The 22,501-nt window shown below is 42.6% G+C and overlaps 1 protein-coding gene across 4 annotated transcripts in view; it reads left to right on the forward strand.

The window, feature by feature from the left end:
* CERKL (CERK like autophagy regulator) overlaps positions 1–22,501 on the forward strand; it is a 1,041,140-nt gene that overhangs the window by 251,144 nt on the left and 767,495 nt on the right. Inside the window, exon 1 of one of the 4 annotated variants that reach the window (XM_069616082.1) lies at positions 13,085–13,159. The exons of the other annotated variants lie outside the window; for them this stretch is intronic. Coding sequence (XP_069472183.1) covers positions 13,087–13,159 — 73 coding nt within the window. The 5' untranslated portion in view covers positions 13,085–13,086. Of the gene's footprint in view, positions 1–13,084; positions 13,160–22,501 lie in introns of those variants that run through there. 4 annotated transcript variants of the gene reach the window in all.

Here is a 22,501-nt window from a genome sequence, read left to right on the forward strand (position 1 = left end):
CAGCATGTATATCGACTATGTCGATCTGCTGCAGACATGTAATGTATACATATATCTATTAGTGGTGGTGTGTCCCTTTTTAGTGTGCAAAGTTTCCCAGGGTAGGGTGTGTGCAAAGTATTAAGATCTGATAATGGCCCACAATTAGTTAATGAGTTATTTGAACAGATAGGGCTCTTATTAAACATAAAACACAAGTTCTCTTCTGCTTATCACTCGCAAACAAACGGCATATGTGAGATACTCAATGGCCTCCTCAAATCGAGGATCACCAAGATTAAATCGATATTAAAGAAGGGATGGCAATATTGCCTCCCCTTAGCTTTATATGTTCTTTGGAACCAGCCGGTTCTGACCACCACCTCACACCCCACAGGTTAGTAACAGGACGTCATATGAGGACACCGCTTATGTCTCCATATAGGGTCAGGAGTGATGCCCAGAGTGTAGCAAAGACTATAGGTGATGAAATGCATGCTTATTTGACATGTATGACTACCAGCATTACTTTTATTTCAGATCAAGTGAAGCATTGAGGGCAGAGGTTTAAGAATAAAGAAGAGGACAATCCACCGGCCGACCCAGTTGAACTATTGCCATTGCCAAAGTTGTTTGTTGGAGATCTCATTCTGATAAAGAATTTTACCTGCAGGTGGCACAAGCCAATATTTAATGGACTGTTTTGCGTTGAAGAAATTGCTCCTTCAGCAGTCAAGGTGTCAGGAAGACTAGCTTGGCTGCATCTGAGCGATGTGAAGGTTTATAAAGGTGAGACCCCCCCCCCAATGGTTGCAGACCCAGAAGAAGGAAAAGAAGAAGAATCTCCACGTGTGCAGACTCGTTCGATGACTATGAAGAAGGACAATATATCTGTTTGTGATTAGCATTTGTTGTTTTGGACTGGAATTCAGTGGACACTTCTTATATATTATAGCAGGAAGTGCAAAATCCTGGCAGTGAATTCCTTAGGCTAAATGTACTTTTTAGAAGAATTCTCTTTAAGGTAAACCAACAGTGCTTCGGTATCATGCCAACACGTCCATTTCTGATTCGAAACTGGAAAAGAAATCGATATCCAGATTCATTTTTCAGAGCAAATTTGTTTTCAAATCAACACATGACACCTGTCAATAGTAGTACACATCAGCTTTTGGTTGCTAGAAGAGACGTTGATATTCATACCTTTTTACACAATCCCAAAAATGGCTTTGTGATAAGTAGGCTCCTTATTGCCATAATTGAGCCGATTGTGCAGTTATAAATGTAAAAACGGAACATTTGCATTTAAACATTATTATTAAGGGAGGTAACGTGATTATACAAATAACACAAGGTCAGCAAGCGTGTGGGTGGGTCAACAAATGGTTCTCCGGACTCTTATGTGTGATATACATATGCATGTGCATTTTTTTGTCATTCTGTACCTTACATTCCACAGCATCTATTATCCTAATGGTCCTGTTGAAGAAAGGGTTCCTATGATTTTTCCTACTATGAGTATAAACAATGACAACTTATTTGACCTTTATGGTTATGTTAGATGACACAAAAGGGATGCAGAGGAAGATAATCTGGGGATAAATACCTACCTAGATAATTCAGCCTACCTGGGGAATAATATGTGGTATCAACGCATGAAAAAGGTGGGGGAAAGAGTATCTGATGAAAATGTCATGGTCATGAAGTCGGGGGCACAGGCATGCAGGGGTCGCATGCACAGGAGACCTGGGTGGCGCCAGGCTCATGAACAAAAGTAAACAAGAACATCCATTTAACACCAACAAGCTTTTATTATAGACATAGCACTTCAGATGCATTAACATTGAACATTCCATCCATTAAGCAGGATGCATTAACCTTGAATATTCCATCCATTAAGCAGCCCCAAGTGCATTCTTGGGTGTGGCTGCTAATGGATTGCCTTTGCACGTGCTCACTCTCTAGGAGTGGCAGGGTGTGGCTGGTAAGACGGCCCTAATGGGCATGCCCACGATCTCTGCTATATAAGCTGCCCCGATCCTCAAGACAGACGCTTCACGTTATTCTGCACTTGCAAGCAGCGTAAAGCTCACCGTCGCCTGAGGTCAGACTTACCTTTGATGATCCTGCTTCCTAGAGATCCTGCATCCTGCCAGCATACTTGCCAACTGGGGGAAGCTGTTCTTACCTGTACATCTCTTCGGCGAACCAAGTATTCATCATTACACTTTCCGGAATGCAGAAATCTTCATCTTGGCACCGAAGCACGACACGCTCCATCGTCAACCGCAGCGCCTGCAAGGAAAAATAGAAGATAAGGTTAGACATCGGAAAAACAGTAAGTTTAAGGTTGCGCTTCGCTATACTTCGCACTTTTCCGTAAACCATCACTTACCTGCTGTCGAACATTGCGGTAGCATCCATCTTCCATCTGGCCACGTCTCGCATCTCACAGCTGCATTGAGGCTGCATTTCCATCTAAGGGAAGAAAACAAGAGGCATTATTGCAGGCATGAATAGGAGCAACATATAAAGACATTAAACAGAACGAACAGCATCACAAGAGCTCAAGAAAGACTTACCAATCTTAATGAGAAGCATAGTCGCAGCTGGACTGGGCAAATCCTTATCAGGGATCAGTGAAGGAACTAGATTCCATTTGACGCACCCCTGCCAGAAGTACAGGACGGAGAGCTTATCTTCCATAATTCACAGGTGAGCTTTATGGGCCGGCGTATGCTCACAGAAACCGTACTTTGGAGTGAAGGGTTCGAGAGGTACAACAATCACAGATTGGCGCACTCACACACTTATCTCCATGCAGGAGCAGTATCACCACGTACCACCGCTCACAGCTTTTCTACTGAGGGAGAGGCCTGAAGGGGGTGATTCAAGTTCAGGGAGGGCTGCAACCATGCCCCAATGCCTCCGCAGAGACCAGGTGAGAGTAACAGAACGTGAAGACTCTAATAATCTCTGCCTGGGCGTTATGGAAACTTCAGAAACAGATCAGGTAGCCCTCTTACTAGGGGAATTACGGGCTGAAGTACATGCTTCAAGACAGGAAACCAATGCATTACGGTGGGATCTTATTGTAACTCAAGAAAGAACTGACGAATTGGCAAGACAAATGCTACAAGCACAAGCAGGACAGGTTCCGCTGCCTGGAGTGACCGATTCTTCTCATTCTTCCACACCACAACAATCAACACCGGTTCAGGTGGTTCTTCCAGGAGCAGTGCCTCTAGTCCCTCCCGAACGCTTCATCAGCGACCCAAACAAGTTCGCTGAATTTATGAACCAATGGCGCCTTAATTTCTTGTGCAGACCAGGAGCCTTTCCTAATGACCAAGCCAAAGTGGCGTTTGTACTCTCGTATTTAGAAGGTAGTGCAGCAAACTGGTCTATATCTTTGGTAAATCAAGATGACCCTTTACTCCGGAACTTTGGGAATTTCCAACATGAGATGGAGAAATCGTTTTCCCGTCATACTCGAGGACAAGCTCTGGACAACGAGTTGTTGTCACTCAGACAAGGGAGTCAAGATCTATTAACCTATATTGAAGGTTGCAATCATCTCATAGCCCAGACCAACTGGCCAGAATAGAAGAGGACTACACTCTTTTACCAAGGGTTACGTGGAGAACCTAAGGATGTGATGGCGCAAGTGATGAATCCCCCTGAGAGGTGTGCGGACTACATAGACCTGACGGTGCAACTCGATCATAGGTTTCAGAATCGGAAAATGGATCAAGATAGATCAGAGGGACGGTCAGTTTACGTACAACCTCGTGAGAATCAGACTAAACCACATGAACAGTCTGAGCCAATGCAAATTGGTAGATTACAAAGTCCCCTTACCAAAGCAGAAAGGGAAAAAAGAAGACAACAGCTTTGCTTATATTGTGGACAAGCAGGTCACTTCTTCCGTGACTGCCCAGAAAACCACCCAAGGAAACGGTTGGGGCAACAGACAAAAGTGATGAAGAAGAAGAAGAACAGAACTCGGTAAACGCCAATGCCCGGCAAGTTTAGGGGTCCGCTTGTCGAGCATGAAAAAGGAATTCGTACAGACCTCACATCTAGTCCTTCCAGTGCTTTTGGTGAATCACAAGCAACCATCAAAAATACATATCTTGGAGGCATATATTGATTGTGGAGTTGTGGGTAACTACATTGACCAAGATTTGGCTCTCTGAAAAGGCCTTCCTCTGCGACAGAAGCAGAAATTGGAAAATGGTCACTGCTGTGGATGGTTCACAGCTATCATCCGGCCCGGTGACACAATACACAGAGAAAGTCAAGCTTCTCTGTCAGGACGGGCATCAAGAGGACATTACCTTTTATCTCATCGGTGCTCCTCAGTTCCAGATGATATTGGGAATGCCATGGCTGGAGACCCACAATCCTGGGATCGACTGGCGAAAACGAGTTCTGACATTTTCTCATGATTGTGCCGACACATGTTAAAAAAAGATGACACCAATCTGAAACCGAAGAAAGGAATCATGTTGGACCTCATCAGCTCCTTACCGCTTGAATACCAAGATTACCAGGATGTCTTCAAATAAGAGCAAGCCAACGTTCTGCCCCCGCACAGACCCTACGATTGTCAACTTGTACTCAGAGCCCAGATCCCTTGCGGCCGAATTTACACTCTGACAGAACAGGAAAATCAGCATCTTAGAACTTACCTGGATCAGTACCTGGCGAACAGTTTCATTCGCCCGTCCAAGTCACCTGCCTCCTCGCCCTTATTCTTCGTGCCTAAAAAGGAGGAGGGCTTAAGAACTTGCATCAACTCTAGAGCCATCAATCAGATCACAGTAAAAAATGTATATCCTTTACCACTTATACCAGAGCTCCTGGACCAAGTGAAACATGCTCAAATCTACACAAAACTGGATTTAAGAGGCGCATGCCATCTTGTAAGAGTAAACGAGGGAGACGAGTGGAAAACGGCCTTCCGCACGAAGTACGGCCTCTTTGAATGCTAGGTCATGCCCTTTAGTCTATGCAATGCCCCTGCGGCGTTCCAATTCTTTATGAATGATGTACTCCGTGAACTACTGGACGTTTGCACTCTTGTTTACATTGACGACATTCTTATCTACTCAAATTCCATGGAAGAACGTGTAGGCCATGTCCGGGCAGTCTTAGAGAAGCTTCGACAACACCAATTGTATGCCAAGTTGGAAAAACATTTTTTCCATGTAACCGAGGTCGAGTTTCTGGGTTTCATGCTCACACCACAAGGCGTACATATGGATACACAAAAGGTGGATGCAATCCTCCAATGGCCCTCACCAACATCCACGAAAGGAGTGCAAAGCGTGCTCAGATTCGCCAACTTTTACCGTCGGTTTATACCTGGGTTTTCACAAATTGTACATCCAATTACCTCCTTGTTAAAGAAAAATCAAAAGTTCCATTGGTCGACAGAAGCTGAAGAAGCCTTCCAGAAGTTGAAACTAGTATTCACTACAGCACCAGTCCTTTGACACCCACGACCAGACCTACCTTACATAGTTGAGACCGATGCTTCAAAAATAGCCCTGGGAGCAGTATTGTCACTACGAGACCCTGAATCAGGACTACACCCCATCGCATTCTGGTCCCGCAAATTTTCAGCCCCTGAGTTGAACTTCGCAATCACAGATAAGGAATTACTGGCGATTAAAGCAGCATTCAAGGCCTGGAGACATTACCTTCTTGGGGCGAGGCATACGGGCACTGTCATCGCGGACCACCGTAACTTGCAATACTTGAAAACCGCCAAAGCACAATCCTTGCATCAATTTCATTGGGCTCTCTTTTTCGCGGAATACGATTTTATTATCACTTATGGACCTGGAGTACGCAATGGGAAAGCAGAAGCTCTATGACGCATGAGTGAAGAAAAAGAGGCACTTACACCACCGACCCCATGGCCATAATTCCTGAGGAAAGGATTCAAACCAGAATAGCTGCCACCACGTTTGTGGATGACCAAAGAATCAGTTTACAATCCCCGATAGATCAATCGCCACAACAGGTATTAAAAGGTGACCAGTACACCATCGAAGACAATCTACCATATTTCCAAGGACGATTATATGTCCAAGACCAAGAACTGCAAAAGCAAATCATCACAAATTACCACGATTCATTAGTGGAAGGACACCCAGGAATAGCCAAAACTCAGGCTAAGGTAACCCAAAACTACTGGTGGCCAACCTGGCGAAAAGACGTCACCCAATTTATTGAAAACTGCAGTGTCTGAGCACAACACACGTCTCAGAAACAGAACCCCGCTGGCTTACTACATCCCCCAACAGTACCACCAGCACCTTGGCATACCCCGTCGATGGACTTCATCACGGATCTTCCACCCTGCAATGGATACAACACCATATTAGTCATTGTGGATTTATTCTACAAAATTGCCCATTTCATCCCTCTGAAGGGACTCCCAACTGCGTCAACTCTCGCTTCTGTGTTCCTAGAGCAAATTGTTCGATTGCATGGATTTCCATCAATATTGGTATCTGATCGTCGAACTCAATTTGTTTCTGCCTTTTGGAGAAAGTGTTGTACGATTGCCAAAATCGATCTCCGGTTGTCCACAAGCCATCACCCTCAAACTGATGGGTAAACTGAATGAACCAACCAAACTTTAGAGCAATATCTCAGGTTTTTTGGTGCAACAGTCCGAGGATTCTTGGAACAACTGAGTTCACACAAGCACAGGGAAAACTCCATTCTACACTGTGCACGGAAGACATCCGAGGACATCAGTATTTGATCCACCCGATACCCTGGAAATGCCAGCCATAAGAAACTTGAATAAAACCATTACTCAGGTTCTTAAGGCGGCGACAGAGCATCTGACCAAGGCTAAGGAAAGACAAAAACTGTTTGCTGATCGACATCGGAAGGAAGCTCACGCCTACCAGATTGGAGAAAAGGTGTGGTTAGCATCCAAATATATTCCCCTGAAGGGGCCAAGAGTTTTATGGCCAAGATACCTGGGCCCCTATACTATAAAGTCCATAATCAATCCTGTCCCCATGAAATTGGAGTTACCATCTCACATGCAAATTCATCCCATATTTCATGTCTCTCTTCTCAAACCAATGAAATCCAAAACACGGTTTAGTTCTCCGCCAGAGCCCGAAGTAATAGATTAAGAACCAGAATATGAAGTCAAATCCATCCTGGACTCGAAGGTGGTTCGATCAAAATTGTATTACCTAATTGACTGGAAAGGTTATGGACCTCAAGACCGAACTTGGGAATCCAGTGAACATGCCCATGCTCTGCGTTTAATAAGACAGTTCCATCGTAATAATCCCACCAAACCAGCACCGGGAGGAGAACCACCCTTGAGAGGGGCCTTGAGGGGGAGTGCTGTCATGGTCATGAAGTCAGGGGCACACGCATTGAGGGGTTGCAAGCACAGGAGACCTGGGTGGACACTGCCTTTGGCGCCAGGCTCATGAACAAAAGTAAACAAGAGCATCCATTTAACACCATTCAGCCTACCTGGGGAATAATATGTGGTATCAACGCATGAAAAAGTTGGGGGAAAGAGTATCTGATGAAAATGTCATGGTCATGAAGTCGGGGGCACAGGCATGCAGAGGTCGCATGCACAGGAGACCTGGGTGGCGCCAGGCTCATGAACAAAAGTAAACAAGAGCATCCATTTAACACCAAAAAGCTTTTATTATGGACATAACACTTCAGATGCATTAACCTTGAACATTTCATCCATCAAGCAGGATGCATTAACCTTGAACATTCCATCCATTAAGCAGACCCAAGTACATTCTTGGGTGTGGCTGCTAATGGATTGCCTTCGCATGTGCTCACTCTCTAGGAGTGGCAGGGTGTGGCTGGTAAGCCGGTTTCAGCTATATAAGATGCCCCGATCCTCAAGACGGACGCTTCGTGTTATTCTGCACTTGCAAGCAGCGTAATGCTCACCGTCGCCTGAGGTTAGAGTTACCTTAGAAGGTCCTGCTTCCTGGACATCCTGCTTCCTGCCAGCATACTTACCAACTGGGGGAAGCTGTTTTTTCCTGTACATTTCTTTGGCGAACCAAGTATTCAACTTTACACTTTCCGGAATGCCGAAATCTTAATCTTGGTACCGCTCCATCGTCGACTGCAGCGCCTGCAAGGAAAAACAGAAGACAAGGTTAGACATCGAAAAAAAAAAAGTTTACGGTTGCGCTCCGCCATACTTTACGCTTTTCCTTAAACCATCACTTACCTGCTGTCAAACATTGCGGTAGCATCCATCTTCCAGCCGGCCGCATCTCGCGTCTCACAGCTGCATTGAGGCTGCATTTCCATCTAAGGGAAGAAAACAGAAGAGAGACATTATTGCGGGCATAAATAGGAGCAACATATAAAGACATTAAACACAATGAACAGCATCACAAGAGCTCAAGAAAGACTTACCAATCATAAGGAGAAGGATAGTCGCAGCTGGACTGGACTAATCCTCATCGGGGATCAGTGAAGGAACTAGATCCCATTCGATGCGCCCCTGCCAGAAGTAGTAGGACGGAGAGCTTATCTTCCATAATTCACAGGTGAGCTTTATGGACCGGCGTATGCTCACAGAAACCGTACTTTGGGGTGAAGGATTCGAGAGGTACAACAATCACAGATTTACGCACTCACACACTCTTAGCTACACGCAGGAGCAGTATCACCATGTATCACCGCTCACAGCTTTTCTACTGAGGGAGAGGCCTGAAGGGGGTGATTTAAGTTCAGCGAGTGCCGCAACCATTCCCCAACGCCTCCGCAGAGACCAGTTGAGCGTAGCAGAAAATTGCTGTGCCTGCTCTCATCCCCTATGCCATGAATACAGTGAAGACTTCCATATCAAAAGAAGTGTCAGCACACGATGTAAAGTGCCTTAGCCATCTTTCAGCATGTACTACTTGAGGACTATTCCAAGGGAATCGGGCAACCTTGCGATGGAGAAATACAGTCTTTCCCATACCTGGATGATTATATCAAGACTACTCAAATGGAAACAGAGCCTGGATGGACAGACAAGATGGTCATGTATCCTGCTGCAGGGCAAGAAGAAGTGATCGTTGAAGAAATGAAGAGAATTTACTGCTCTGATGTGACAGAAAAAGCTTGGATTCCAGGATGCTGGAAACCGTGTCTGCTACTAATCTATGGATGAGTGAGCATGTGTAAGGGATGGGAAGATGGAATGATGTCTTGTGCAGCTCATCTGCTGAGGAAGGAAGCAGTATGAGGAATACAGAAGGTGAATGATTGTCTGAAATCATGGGCAAAATACTCCAAAATATTGACGTGGGTGGAAGATGAATCGGTACCAATGGCTGTAGTTCCACTAGTAAATGCAACAATGTGTTTCCGGGGTCATGGAAAGAATTATGTTGGAAGGAATAAAGGGTGCAAAACCATAAATGACATTCCTGGAATGAGGAAAGGGACGGCTGTTCTGAATGATTGATATTGGGCCTGTGGATCTAGAGCATATTTGAAGTTGCCCAGGAAATGGGGTCGAGCGTGTTCCTTGCTGTACGTCCATGTTCCAGCATTGGTAATCCCTCAGAGTGATCGAAACATTGATGAGTTCCCGAAGGTGGATGACCATTTGAGAAAGAGAAGATCGCTTGAACTCTGACGAGTAAAAAAAGAGAACATTTCTTGTCTAAATTGATAAAAGCTTATGAAGTCATCCCGGATGAACATAAGCTGTTCAGCAAGACTGCTATAATGACATCCATATTTATGCCTGGATTTCACAGCAGCGAATGCAAAATGGCTACAAATCACCAGGTGGGAGCTTTTGCAGACAATCAATGCTACTATAAAGGATGCAACACCATAAAAGAAGAGCTGAGGGCCATAGAATTGATGACCCTCCAGAATAGATATGTCCTTGATATGATCACAGCAATGGAAGGAGGAGTTTGCGCCAACATCAGGCCATCATGTTGCACATTTACACCTTCTCAACGGTGAGAATGGGACCTTGACAGAGGCCATATCGATGCTGACAGACCTGAATACTAAGTTGGAGGAAGAGACAGATGGCATTGAAGATGACAGTTTGTTTGCATTCTTGTTTTCATTGATTCCTCATTGGTTGGCGGATTGATTAAAAATTGTTGGAGCAATATTGGTGCTGATCATTTTTGGATTCTGTGTAATAAGGATAATAATGGCCCAATGCCAGAAAAATGCAAAGAAAGCCACTGGAATGAAGATCATGATTGATGCTAAGGATGAACCAGAAGCCAATGAGCTGACTGATGACACTGTCAGGGAGTACATAAAGGCCAGCATAGTAGCACCTGAAGGATCAAAGTTATTGTATCCAAAGGACCATAAAACATACATGGGGCGTTGGGTTTATTGTACCCCTAATGGACAATATAATTACATGACCTGGTGTGGATGAACATGTTAAAACAGCCGGCACCCTGAGGGGGGTTGATGAAGATATGGACACCTTCTTGAAACACTTCTTCAAGAGAAAATATAAAGACGCAGAGAAACTTAAGGAGGTGGTTGAGGACTCGACCCGAGGAGGGAATGTAGAGGAGCAGTTGCAAACCTCTGCTGGAGGCCCTGCTCCCCTTCCTCCTATATATTCGAGGCATGAGACCGTGCTGTGTTTGACACCATCCGCTGTGCCAATACCGCAGTATGCGTTTGAAAGAAGATACCCATTGAGACAACCCTACCGAACGTATTTCCGAAGTGATGATAACCTAAGGGAGGAACTCCCTGAAGGAATATGAGGAAGAGCAAGGAAAAGCAGCCAGGGACGTCACAAAAGTATGCCCAACATCCTGAGATACTGACTGAAGAGGATGTATAGGTCCTAAAAAAGAAACTGCTGACAAAGTAAAGAATCGAGTGAACTTTTAAATGCAAAAGAAGATTACATGTCCTCAAAGTTCTGCAGAAAACCAACCGTTCAATGAATGTACAGATGCTGAAACGCAAGGTAGACGAAGTAATCATAAAAGTTGGCTATACGTATTGAATAGAACGCAGGCGAAGCCGCCATTGTATAGAAACTGGACATTGGTATCATGAATTTAGTAAGCCAGAACCCATGAAGTGAGAAGGGAAAATTGTGTCGCAGCAAGAATAAACCGAATCGTAGAGCTCCAAGGCGAGGTTGTCTGGCCTAGAGTCAAAACTGAAGCAACCAAGGTCAGCTATCTATTCTGTAAAGGAGAAAGTGTGCAGAGGATAAATCCTCCATTTCTAGAGGTGCAAAGAAAGAACACCAAGCATTTAAAACCTGTAAGATGGACCAAATCATCGTCTCCTGTCATGTGAGCCAAGGATGGAAATAGAGTTTGAACTTGAAGTCCCAGACATGATAGCGAGTGCCCTCACTCCCGTGCATTCCCAAAGTTGAGGATACTCTGCAATCCCAAGTACTAAAACAATCTTCATGGCAGAAGGTATGGGCACTGAGAGATGCTGGGCTAATTGGGTGGTGGGGTAGTTTCATGCCCCATCTCCTTGCACCTGGGTCTGGGCTTTATGCTGCTAAATGAACTGAATGTTCCAGACATGCCACAAGCATGCCTACCAATTGTATCAGTCCATGTAACAAAGGACCTTATAGTTTGAAGACCAATGAGAAACTGTGTAGTTAATTTATCTGAAATAACATGTTTTTATGAGGTAGGCATAAATTGTCCACCTCATAACGGGAAGCCAATAACAAACGTAGCTCTTAAAGAATTGTATATCTAGATGTCTCCCTTAACCAATCCCAACCCCTGATAGGTTTCTTATTATTTGCCACGTAGTATGATATCACTCTGACATATTATTGTTATAAGAAGTGTGTAACCTCCCTGTTTCAGATAATCGTTAATTAAACAGTACTTTGCCATCTTCCTGGGTTGGTTTGGTTATTTTGACTCAGAATTATTCTGAGGGTAATCCCATCCATCCTATATGCACGTTCTGTAAGGGCCATAAGCCCAATGTGCTCACCGAATGTGTGAAATTGGGACTGCTATATATGAACAATCTGGGAGAGCATGTCAATGCTCTTAACTCCATCAAGTCCACCACCTTTTGCACATATTGGGCCTCATTCCGAGGTTGGAGGTAGCCATGGCGCTATTAACGCCATGGCTACCCCCTTACCGCATACCGGGTCCGGGTTCCCTGAATGGGGAATTACCGGGCCATTCCAACCTTGGAATTACATCTGTGATGTCATCTTTGATGTCCTGGGTGTTAGTGTTAGCAGTGCACAGTGGTGCGGGCACTTATGGTTGCTTAACCTACCATAACTGGCGAATTTCAGGGGTTTTTCGGTTTTACTTTGAACCATAATGTTACGTTTATAACGTTTTTTTTTGTGAATTTCAAAGGTTTTTAGTAGCGCAACTTAACCATAACGTCCCTTTAACAAAGTTTTTTTTAGTGAATTTTACGGGTTTTTAGTAGAGCTACTTAACCTTAACATCCCCTTAACAAAGTTTTTTTGTGTGAATTTTATGGGTTTTTAGTAGGACAACTTAACCATAACGTCCCGTTAAAAAAGTTTTTTTACTGAATATACACTTTCATCATGTGAATTTGGGAGATATGTACTATAATTCCCTTACTTTATATACATGTAACAGAACATACTGAACCCCCTCGCTAATGATACTTGATAGGCAAGGACTGAGCGCCTGTCTGAGGACGGGCACGGACGAGATCAACACTACCCAAACAGTCAGGGGCTATCTGAAATTGTACTATATTGCCATATGAGAAATGCACAAGTTTAAAAAAGAACACATAAACACATTATAAGTATTAATAAGTAACCAATTGAAACTACACGTCTCAAACATTACCCATGCATTTAATTACCATGTGGAATGAAATGGATTATACCATAACAAAAAAAAGATATGCCTCCTACGTAATTACCTCACAGAAACTGTGCAGCCAGGAGTGACAGTAGACGCACACAGCACAACAAAGACAAATTACAAGAAAATAGAAAGTGAACTTCATTTTTCTTATATGTGTGTGTACTGTTTTGTATGAGGTGCAGAAAAAATAATGTATTTCTGTTGTTTTTACACAGACATGGGCAGTACTTTGGAGTGGCTGGAGGAGAATTTTTCGCATGGGGAAATGTCAGAAGACAGCAATAATAATGGTACACACTTCTTTGCATTAGCAAATTAATAGTCTATATTTTATGGGCATTTACCATATATATATTTATTTTTAACAGACCAGGTAAAAAAAGAAGAAAGTCCACAAAAGGACACAGAGCAAGACAGCCTGAAACAGATAGACGATAAAATGGACATACTAAATGAGAATTTTAACAGGTTAAGGCAATTTGTGGAATACGTGAGAAGAAAAATAAGATATTGCTGTCCCACCTGTACCTGTCCCCCTTCTCCATTTCCTAGTGAACCATCCCCAAACCCTCAAGAAGAACATAAACGTTTTGACGAAACATCCATCCCTTCATCCCCTCACAACCAGCCCATGTTAAACCCTAATTCCCCTATATTCGTTTCAGTATCTGCTTCCCCCTGTATTTCTCTTGATTGATGTATGTATGTGTGTGTATTAAAACATGTTTTGTGTTAGTTGTAGTGGAATGATTTGGGTAAAAACCTTTTTTTTTTACAGAGTTAAAATGTCCGCGTACAGCGCGCCTGTTCGGGCTGGCCGTAATCAATATAATATGGATGGTCTAAGGGCAATACACCTACCCGTACCATTCGCAACCAAGATGGAACTAATCTTAGAACGCACCAGGTGTCCAAGTTGTCCGTAAATGAACAGAATGGGGGCATCCTAAGGACATTATACCTCTCCGTACTGGTCACAACCAAGATAAAACATGTTCTTAGAACACACCAGTTGTCCAGGATGTCTGTAAATGAACACAATGGAAGTGTTCTAAGGACACTATACCTGCCCGTACCGTTCGTAGCCAAGATGGAACTGTCCGTAGAACAGGCGCGGTCGCCGGCATGTCCGTAGTCAAACAAAATGGAGGTGTCCTCAGGACACTGTACCTGGCCGTACAGTCAGCAGAACATCTACGCACATGCACACCACACCGATAAGTACTACGAACATCACGCCTGTCCGTAACTGTCCATCTCAATTGTGTCGCACTTTTAATTAGTTTCAGGACCCAAACACTGTCCGTTGAACAACCGCGCGCATGCGCACGTCCGTTACTCTGCATTTGGTGCCCAGCGGGCACCCATTTCCTTCGCGGATGTGCTCACAACGTCATCATGTGACCGCACCCACGCTGAGCGTGTAGCCTAATTTGCGCAGTTTGTGTGCTTCCGCAACATGTCAAAAGAACTTATACAGACATGGGAAATTATTTTACAGTATAAAATCAGCATTTCACATGTCCCATACAAGGGCCCTACATTTCAACTTATTGTTTAGAAATTTTTTTCAACGCTTTTGAGTGATCGATATGGTCACGAGGCACGCCCCTCCACCCCTATAAAAGGCCACACCCCCGAGCTCATCTTCATTGTACTTCTGGCTATAGCATATTGAGTCGTGCTGCCTTTACTGCTGTAGCAAAGATTAGCCAACCAATCCTAATGGCATCCATGGCTGCTGTTGCTTCATTAGCCTCAGCACCACCCCAAACCCTCCACCGCCACCACCTCGCCAGGGGCCTGCAGAGGGAAATAGGCGTGAGGATGTAGAGAGCGAGGAAGAAGAGAATGAGGTGTAGGAACTCTGCACTACAAGCACTCGCCGGGAGTCGTGGGTGTGGCGGTTGATTACCGTTTTTGGAAACGTACCAAAAGCACGTGCGAACCAGGTCCGGTGTAACCAGTGCAAGTTGGTGCTGAGTCACGGGAGACCTGGTGCATACATCTTTGGTACGACAACCATGAAGCAACACCTAACTTCGTTCCACAGACCATTCGCAAGGTGGTCCCATGTGAAGAACGTAGTAGGTTGAGTTCCTCCGCAGCATCCTCTGTGTCTGATCCTCTCACCACAAGAGACACTCCTGTGGGAGAGCGCATCCCTCCAGCTGCCTCACAGGCCATTCGCGATGCTGTTGACCCTTACCTTGCGAGGGTCACAATATTGTGTATGTACTGCAATGCAGTACTCTGCAGGTGGGAGAGTCTTCGAAGTGCTTTTGAGACTACAGTCAAGGAGCACCAGAAGAACTGCTCCCTACCTAAGTAAAGCCCACCCTACATCTTTCTCTCTCCATCTGCCCTTTCTTATCCCCGTGGTTGGTGTCCCTTCTTTACCCTCCTCTCCTAGTGGGTCGTGTGTTAAAAAAAAAAAAAAATGGAAAACAACAAAAATTACAAAAAAGGCTCTTTTCAGAGCCGCCTTTCTCAGTTTAACAATAGAACTATGAAGTGACCGGTGTAGGCCCCCGTGCATTTTTCAAAAAGTCCGCGGACAGTCGTAGGAGGCACAAAAATGGAGGGTGCAAGCAGAGCATAACCAATGCACTTTTCGCTGGGAGTAAGTGGTGGCTCTGAAAAGAGCCTTTTGGTGGTGTTTTGTGTGTTTCAAAAACTGTGGATTCGAAAAAATGGATTGCCAAATAGGTGAGTATGAATCCAAAAAAGGTTGCAATGCATTTTGTACATTTTGAAGAAAAATCTGATTAGCAGCATATGTGAGATGGACTCCATCTCTGCAAAAAATGAAAGTGCTGCGAAAAAAAATGTTTTCATTGTGGAATGAGGACATACCAACATCTCTAAGAAAGGCACAAACAGCCTTATTGACATTGCGCCTCGCCTTCTCCATTTGTGGACCAAATGCAGAAGAACACAGCCACATTTGTCTTTGTGCAATACAGGAAAAAACTACTTGGCAATTTGGAAACATGTCCATGACCTATGCACGTCCTTCCTTCATTGCAAATTGCAAAGACATTCCAGAGACATGCCCTAAACTGTTTCCTCCACAATGATTGATAATTATATCAGGATGACACTCTGTCTGTAAAGTAGCACAGAGAGGTACCAAGTCCAGCTACTTCATTCAACGCACTCCATGCCAGTGCACTTCCACATGAGAAAATCCAAGATCTACAGATATACCGCAACTTTCTGCATGCACCTTCAACCAATGTATCCATGAGTCTCCCAAAATCCAGATAATCTGTTTTCGAGCACACAGAACCATAGCTGTCTGGTCACCTGTCAGGAAAAACACGTTCTCACTAAATCTCTCCGTTCAGAACACACCCACTGAACTTTACTGACCAATCCCTAGCTTCGCACATTCTCATTTACATGTGTCTCCACCCCAGAAACCCCGATGGTAATGCGCGCTGCCTGCAGACTACCGCCATGTCCGCGGACACTTAGAGGATTTGAGTGTGACGACTGTACATTTGAATAGTATTACACTTTTCCCCTTTAAGATGGGTTCTGAAAAGAGCCAGTTTTTTCTGTTTTGTTTTTTGGGCAGATGCCTGACCGACACCTGTTATTTTGTATTTTTTTTCTTCTTTATTCCTACAATCATTACAGAACTTTCTCCAAAGCAAGCCTTACATTCCAAAAGAACGTGGCATTTCCCAAAAAAGATAACGAAACACCATCTGCTTCAAAATAAGCCGCATTACTGGAAACAATGTTCTCGTGGCTGCAGAAAAACATACCAGCTCGTAACATGAAAGCACACATGCCGCGATTGATGGTACACCTCCCAATACTTTGATCAGGACAAAAAACAGAACTGGTGTCCCATTTTGCTCTAGGGAGTAAGCCAGAAAATATTACTTTCGCAGTTGGAAAGATATTACTGACTGCTTGCACCAACTGTTCCAAATCTTCCAACAAAGTAGGGGAAGTCACGTAGCCCAAGTGGCAAGCACCATAGTGCAAAACTACCACATGGGGACTGGTCATCCTACGCATATCTCTGCAAACCTGGAGAATCGCTGCATCATTGCAATCAGTCCCAGCGCCCCATACCACCTCCACTCCTCTGACATCAAAATTGTGTACCACATGCCTACTTTTGGAATAGTGCTGTAAACCACGTACAAAAATATCTCCGAGCACCATCATCCTGACTGTCTCCACCTCTGCCATCTTCACTACACGCACCGTCTTTCGACACAAATGAACAATGTGAACATCTGATTGGCTGATGCCTACAGTCCCTTTTCCATGCTGGATTTGCTGTAGAACCCCATATGTGGCACGCCCTACCCACGGACAAGCTTGGTCTACGTGTGGCACGTAACTCTTAGCCAGTCCTTCTACCCTTTCCACATCACTCGTGAATCCATTCCCTCATTGGACACAGCTGAGCAGTCACACAGCCATCCACCAATCACATTCAAGATGTCTACATCTAACTCCGTCATCAGAGTTCCGCACTTCAAATGTACTGTTGATCACTCTGAATGCAAGTTGCATATCATTGCAAAGCACCTACTTCAAAAATTACTGTGCAAGTGTCGCAGATTTCTACTAACGGCTCCATGCATACGCACATGCATGAGTACAAAGTACAGGTATGCATATTTTATTCAGAGAACATGTGCAACCCTCATGATGTCATTTAAACAAATTAATGGCACTAAATCTGCATAGCCAATACATACCAACGCTCCCCCTTTAAGTGCAAGACTTCTGATTTTTTATTGAGAAACTGCACTACTTCTTACTGTCTCCCGCATAACCTATGCATACGTAACAATCCTCCCGATTTAGGCGCGAAACTCGATTTTCCATTAGAAAATGTCACCATTTTTTACTGTCTACCGCCTAAATTAATGCTACTTCCAATGCGATCGTATGAGAAAAATAAATGTTCCCGATTGCTGTGGTGACATCTCCCTCTGAGGTTCTCCTGATTTTTCGCATTCGGACTTATATTATGAAAGTAGGCACATTTTTCCCATCTACTATAATGACCTATCACTTACAAACCTCTCTGCTATGGACAACACAGCTTAAAAAAACAAGGGAATTTCATGAACTGAAAATTGTACTCATTTGCGAAGCAGGTTCAACTAACATACTGCAAATAACATATAAAGGCTGCACATAGTGAAATGAAATGCACACATGCACTGTGTTGAGATATCAAAGGAGAATACTCTGACGAGAGATGTGAAATGAACATGTACATTAACATCACTTCTTTAAACACAGTTACTAACTTTTTCCTTTTACAATTGCAGTGAAGACTACTCTCCTGAAAATCAACAGCATCTACACTGCAAACAACATATCCGAAGAAACCTGGTCATTCCGCAAAAAAAAGTAAGTACAGTACTACCTTTATATTCTTACTGTTCCTCACTCTAAGAGACTGTGTGGGTTATTTATGTAATTTGCACACACAAAAAAAATGGATTTCTGTACCATTCTACCCACAAATCCCCATTTATTAAGCAAAGAATAACAGGCAGAATGGCACACAAATCCCTGTGTTTTTGGAACACAAATAACATACAGAAGCCTTAGAATGTTAGTACTACAAAACAAATAGCTGTTTAAATTATATACCATTACGTTTACCAATAATGCTTCTCCTCACCACTAGCTCACTTTCTACTCTCATCTGAAGCACAGTGTAATAATATACAAACAGAAAATTAGCCTTGCCAACTCCTTGTAATTCACACACCCCCACAAACAGCTTCCCCATCAAACTCATGCACGCATGCACACAGCACACATACATTTTACAACAGACCAAACCATGCCTTCTTTTTTTTCAACAGACCCCAAAGAATGCCTACCAAAAAGCAAGTCTGTAGAAAGGAACGCAGAAATAGAGCAAATGAAAATAAAAGTGTCCAAAGTAAGCATTAATCTCTAGCAGAGTTTGTAGAGAATGTTGGAACAAAACAGCTAATACAGTCATTTAGCGAAACAAAGGAAGCTTCAAGTACCAAAACTTTGGCTCCTCTATCAAAATGTGACACGAAACAGAAAACGCTTTACAAAAAATCGGCTACCATTACTGCTAACAATGCTCCTATGAATCCTGATATAGTAACAAGAACCCATAGTAAAAAAAGTATTTTAGCAAAAATGTTTTGCCACAGAGTCCTTCAGAATCTAATAAGAAGAGGAGCAAAATCATCCTCAACCCTTAAAACCTACCGTAGAAAATGTATCTTACAAGCTCTCATAGACAGTGCAATACTTCTCAAAAGGAAGTTATTTATTTTAGTGTTAAATAGGATGAAACTAAGTACTAACCTACAAAAGAAACTTCTCAATAAACGGAATGTCAACAAAAATAACTTCTTAAATATTTGTGGAGGTGAATGGAGTCACACAACAACCACAGAACCATATTTTAATGAAGAAGCATACCAACAAAATCAAACAAATACAACTGCCATCCATACCAGTGGACGAGGGTATGAACAAATCAATAATACCATCATGGAAAAAGAAACGCTGCTTACAAAAGTATCCCCTGAAAACTCAGAATTACCTCTCCATTCGACTGAACCAGACCGTCCAGTATACAAATGGCCGTGCACGTCAATGTGTAACATGCCTGACAAATCTTTCAAATCTTTACGTCAGTTCCTCAATCAGTATGTGAAAGGTAAAGACAAAATCAAAATGAAAGTGCTGCAAAATATGGATATCTTTCCAATGTGCAAATACACAGGACTACAAGGACATTCATTAGCCTGCATTTCAGGACCTATTTGCAAAAGCACCTTCCATGATATCAAAAGAGTATCAATACATCATTCAAATGTAAGAAATCTAGTGTATAAACTGTACTATGCTAAAAGTCCAGCTTTAGAATTGGCCAATTTAAATAACACTCTTCTACATGGTACACCCAAATACCTACAAGAAGAAATCGACCGTATCCAGAGAAAATATTTTGGAAGTGAAAGCCACTTACAAAATGCAATAGTTTTAGAACAGACTAGCAATGTCAATTCTATCGCCTTAATGCCAACTCTTGCAAGCTGTTTTAAATTCAATGAAACAATGTTAAAAAGAGAAATGCAACCAATAATGGAAATCTGCTCCACACACAAACTAGACGTACATGGTATGACACTACCCATGTGTGAGCAAGCCACAACAATACTAAATACTTTAGAAAATTCAATCTCCAACACAGCTGGGTTGGAAAAAATATTAAAATTATCCTTAAATTGTAGAGTAATGCTTAAACGTAACCTTGACGTGGAGCAAGGGCTAGTTAATGGGGCACTGGGTACAATTGTTGGCTTTCAAACATACCCACGCGACAACAACATTCAGTTTGTCAATATTCGCTTTGACAAACTTTCAGAAGTGAAAAGGATAGGGCGCTCAACTGCTCGATTCCTTCTCTTCAAAGACATGTATGTACGTAGAGAACAATTTTCTCTAACTCTTGCATATGCAGTCATCATTCATAAATCCCAAGGTCTTACCATAGACAAAGCATTGATAGATATAGGAAACAGTCTTTAAAGAAGGCATGAGCTACGTAGCACTATCACGCTTACGCACACTTGACGGTCTATTTCTAATCAACTTTGATGCAAGTAAACTGAACGCTGATAGTCCTTGTATTTTACAATACAATAGACTGCGTTCACTGTACACCCCCCATCTGAAATCATATCCTGTTCAAGAAAAATGAAACCGTGGTAAAAAAAAACTAATTCAAACAGAAATGCAACAGAATCTGATGGCAAATCCTTCAAAGAAAACAAAAGAAGCTAAAACTTCATCAATTACCACAAGCAAAGAAGAACCTATTAGCGAAAGTAAATCGGGTACTTCTTCAAAGAAGGAACAGAAACTCAGAAAAAGTCACTCCGAGATAGAACTAGCTGGTCCTTTCAAATGAAACTGGTATAAGTTGCTATGCAAATTTACCAATGAATATTTTATTTCAATTGCCACCAATTGTTAACAATGTTTACTTGCACAGTACAGACCAATTGTGTTTACAAATGTTAGTCCTTCATAGAAACGCAACAAACAATCCTGACAACACGTATAGTGTTCACGGAATAAGATAAGAATTGGACTACTGTGCTGGAATGGTGAGATTCACTATAAACTCACAAGAAGATCCACAAGAATTTCTAATGTACTTACTACAAGTACTGGAAAACAGAAACATACCTATAAATAAAATCTTCCAGATTTCATACATGTGGAAACATACATGCACTCTCTGCAACAATGTGACACAGGAACAAACCCCAAATGAGCAATTTGTGTATGTATCATACCTAATTGTGAATCCATTCCATTTCAGCAACTTCTACAGAATGCAAACCATGGCAGATTATGTACTATGTGCAATTCAGATAATCGCTCCACCTTACTGATACAAACACATAGTAACTACATAATACTTGTGCTTCTACGTTACAATGCAGATGGTACCAAAAACAACTTCAAGCTGACTGGCTTCACACACGGTCAAGTGTCACTTGGTACGAAAACCTTTACAACAATAGGTGTAATCTACCACCCAGGAGCCACAACCAATGCAGGTCACTACACTACATATATTAAAAAAATGTGGATGGTTCGAATGTAATGATATTACCATTACTCTAAAGCAGAGATTGCCAGCTAATCTTACAAATGCGTATTTAATCTTCTTAAAGCCAAAATTTAATAACTAATGTGTACTTCAACATTAACAAAAAGTCAAGTAAAAGACTATAAACAGTTAGAATATGCCAACAGGTATCTAACTGTCCAAGAGTGTATTACAACCACACAAATAAATGAATACCACAGATCCGTAACAAAAAATACACAGTTAGAATACGCCAACAGGTATCTGTTTAAAAAATCTGCAAGAAGCCTAGATACATAACATTAATCAGAAACAACAAGTAAACACTCAAAGGAAACAAAGAAATAGTTTGTAACACAGCAAAGAAAGTTTTTTTTTTTAATCTGACAAGGATTTTTTTTCCCCAGACGCAAGGATTTGAAAAACAAACACAGAAACTGAGCAAAATGCACAGTACACTGGTTTGTAAACTAAATGAGGGTAAAAAAAAGCTAAAATGTCTATTGTACAATGTATTAAGTGTTTATGAAATACAAACACTAACACACTCTTTTCTTTTATCACAGAAATTAAAAAAGGATATTTCCGCCAAGTACTAAAGTCATGTTATAAATATATGGAATCTCAACAAAGTAAACAGTTAGTATGATTTCACACATGTCATATAAATTTGAATCTATATGTCTGATCTATGGCAGTAATATGGTGCAGTGGCTGTAGGCAGTGCCTAGAGTCTTGGATGTATAACCTACCACCTACACCCTGCGGCCAATCAACCAAGACTGTAGGTCCTACCCACAACCATCGCAGCATTTCAAAACCATGGTGGCTTATAACTTCACTGCTTATAACTTTGGTCTTGGGTGCATGGTCTGCGGCCATGCACCTAAGACTCTAGGTCGTGCACACAACCACCGCACCACAGCACACCCATGCTGACTTATAACCTCAGTGCTTATAACTTCAGTCTGCAGCATATCACACC

This window comes from Ambystoma mexicanum, chromosome 9 (genome assembly GCF_040938575.1).
Source record: "Ambystoma mexicanum isolate Mex_15411 chromosome 9, UKY_AmexF1_1, whole genome shotgun sequence".
In the NCBI taxonomy this organism is placed as follows: Eukaryota; Metazoa; Chordata; class Amphibia; order Caudata; family Ambystomatidae; genus Ambystoma; species Ambystoma mexicanum.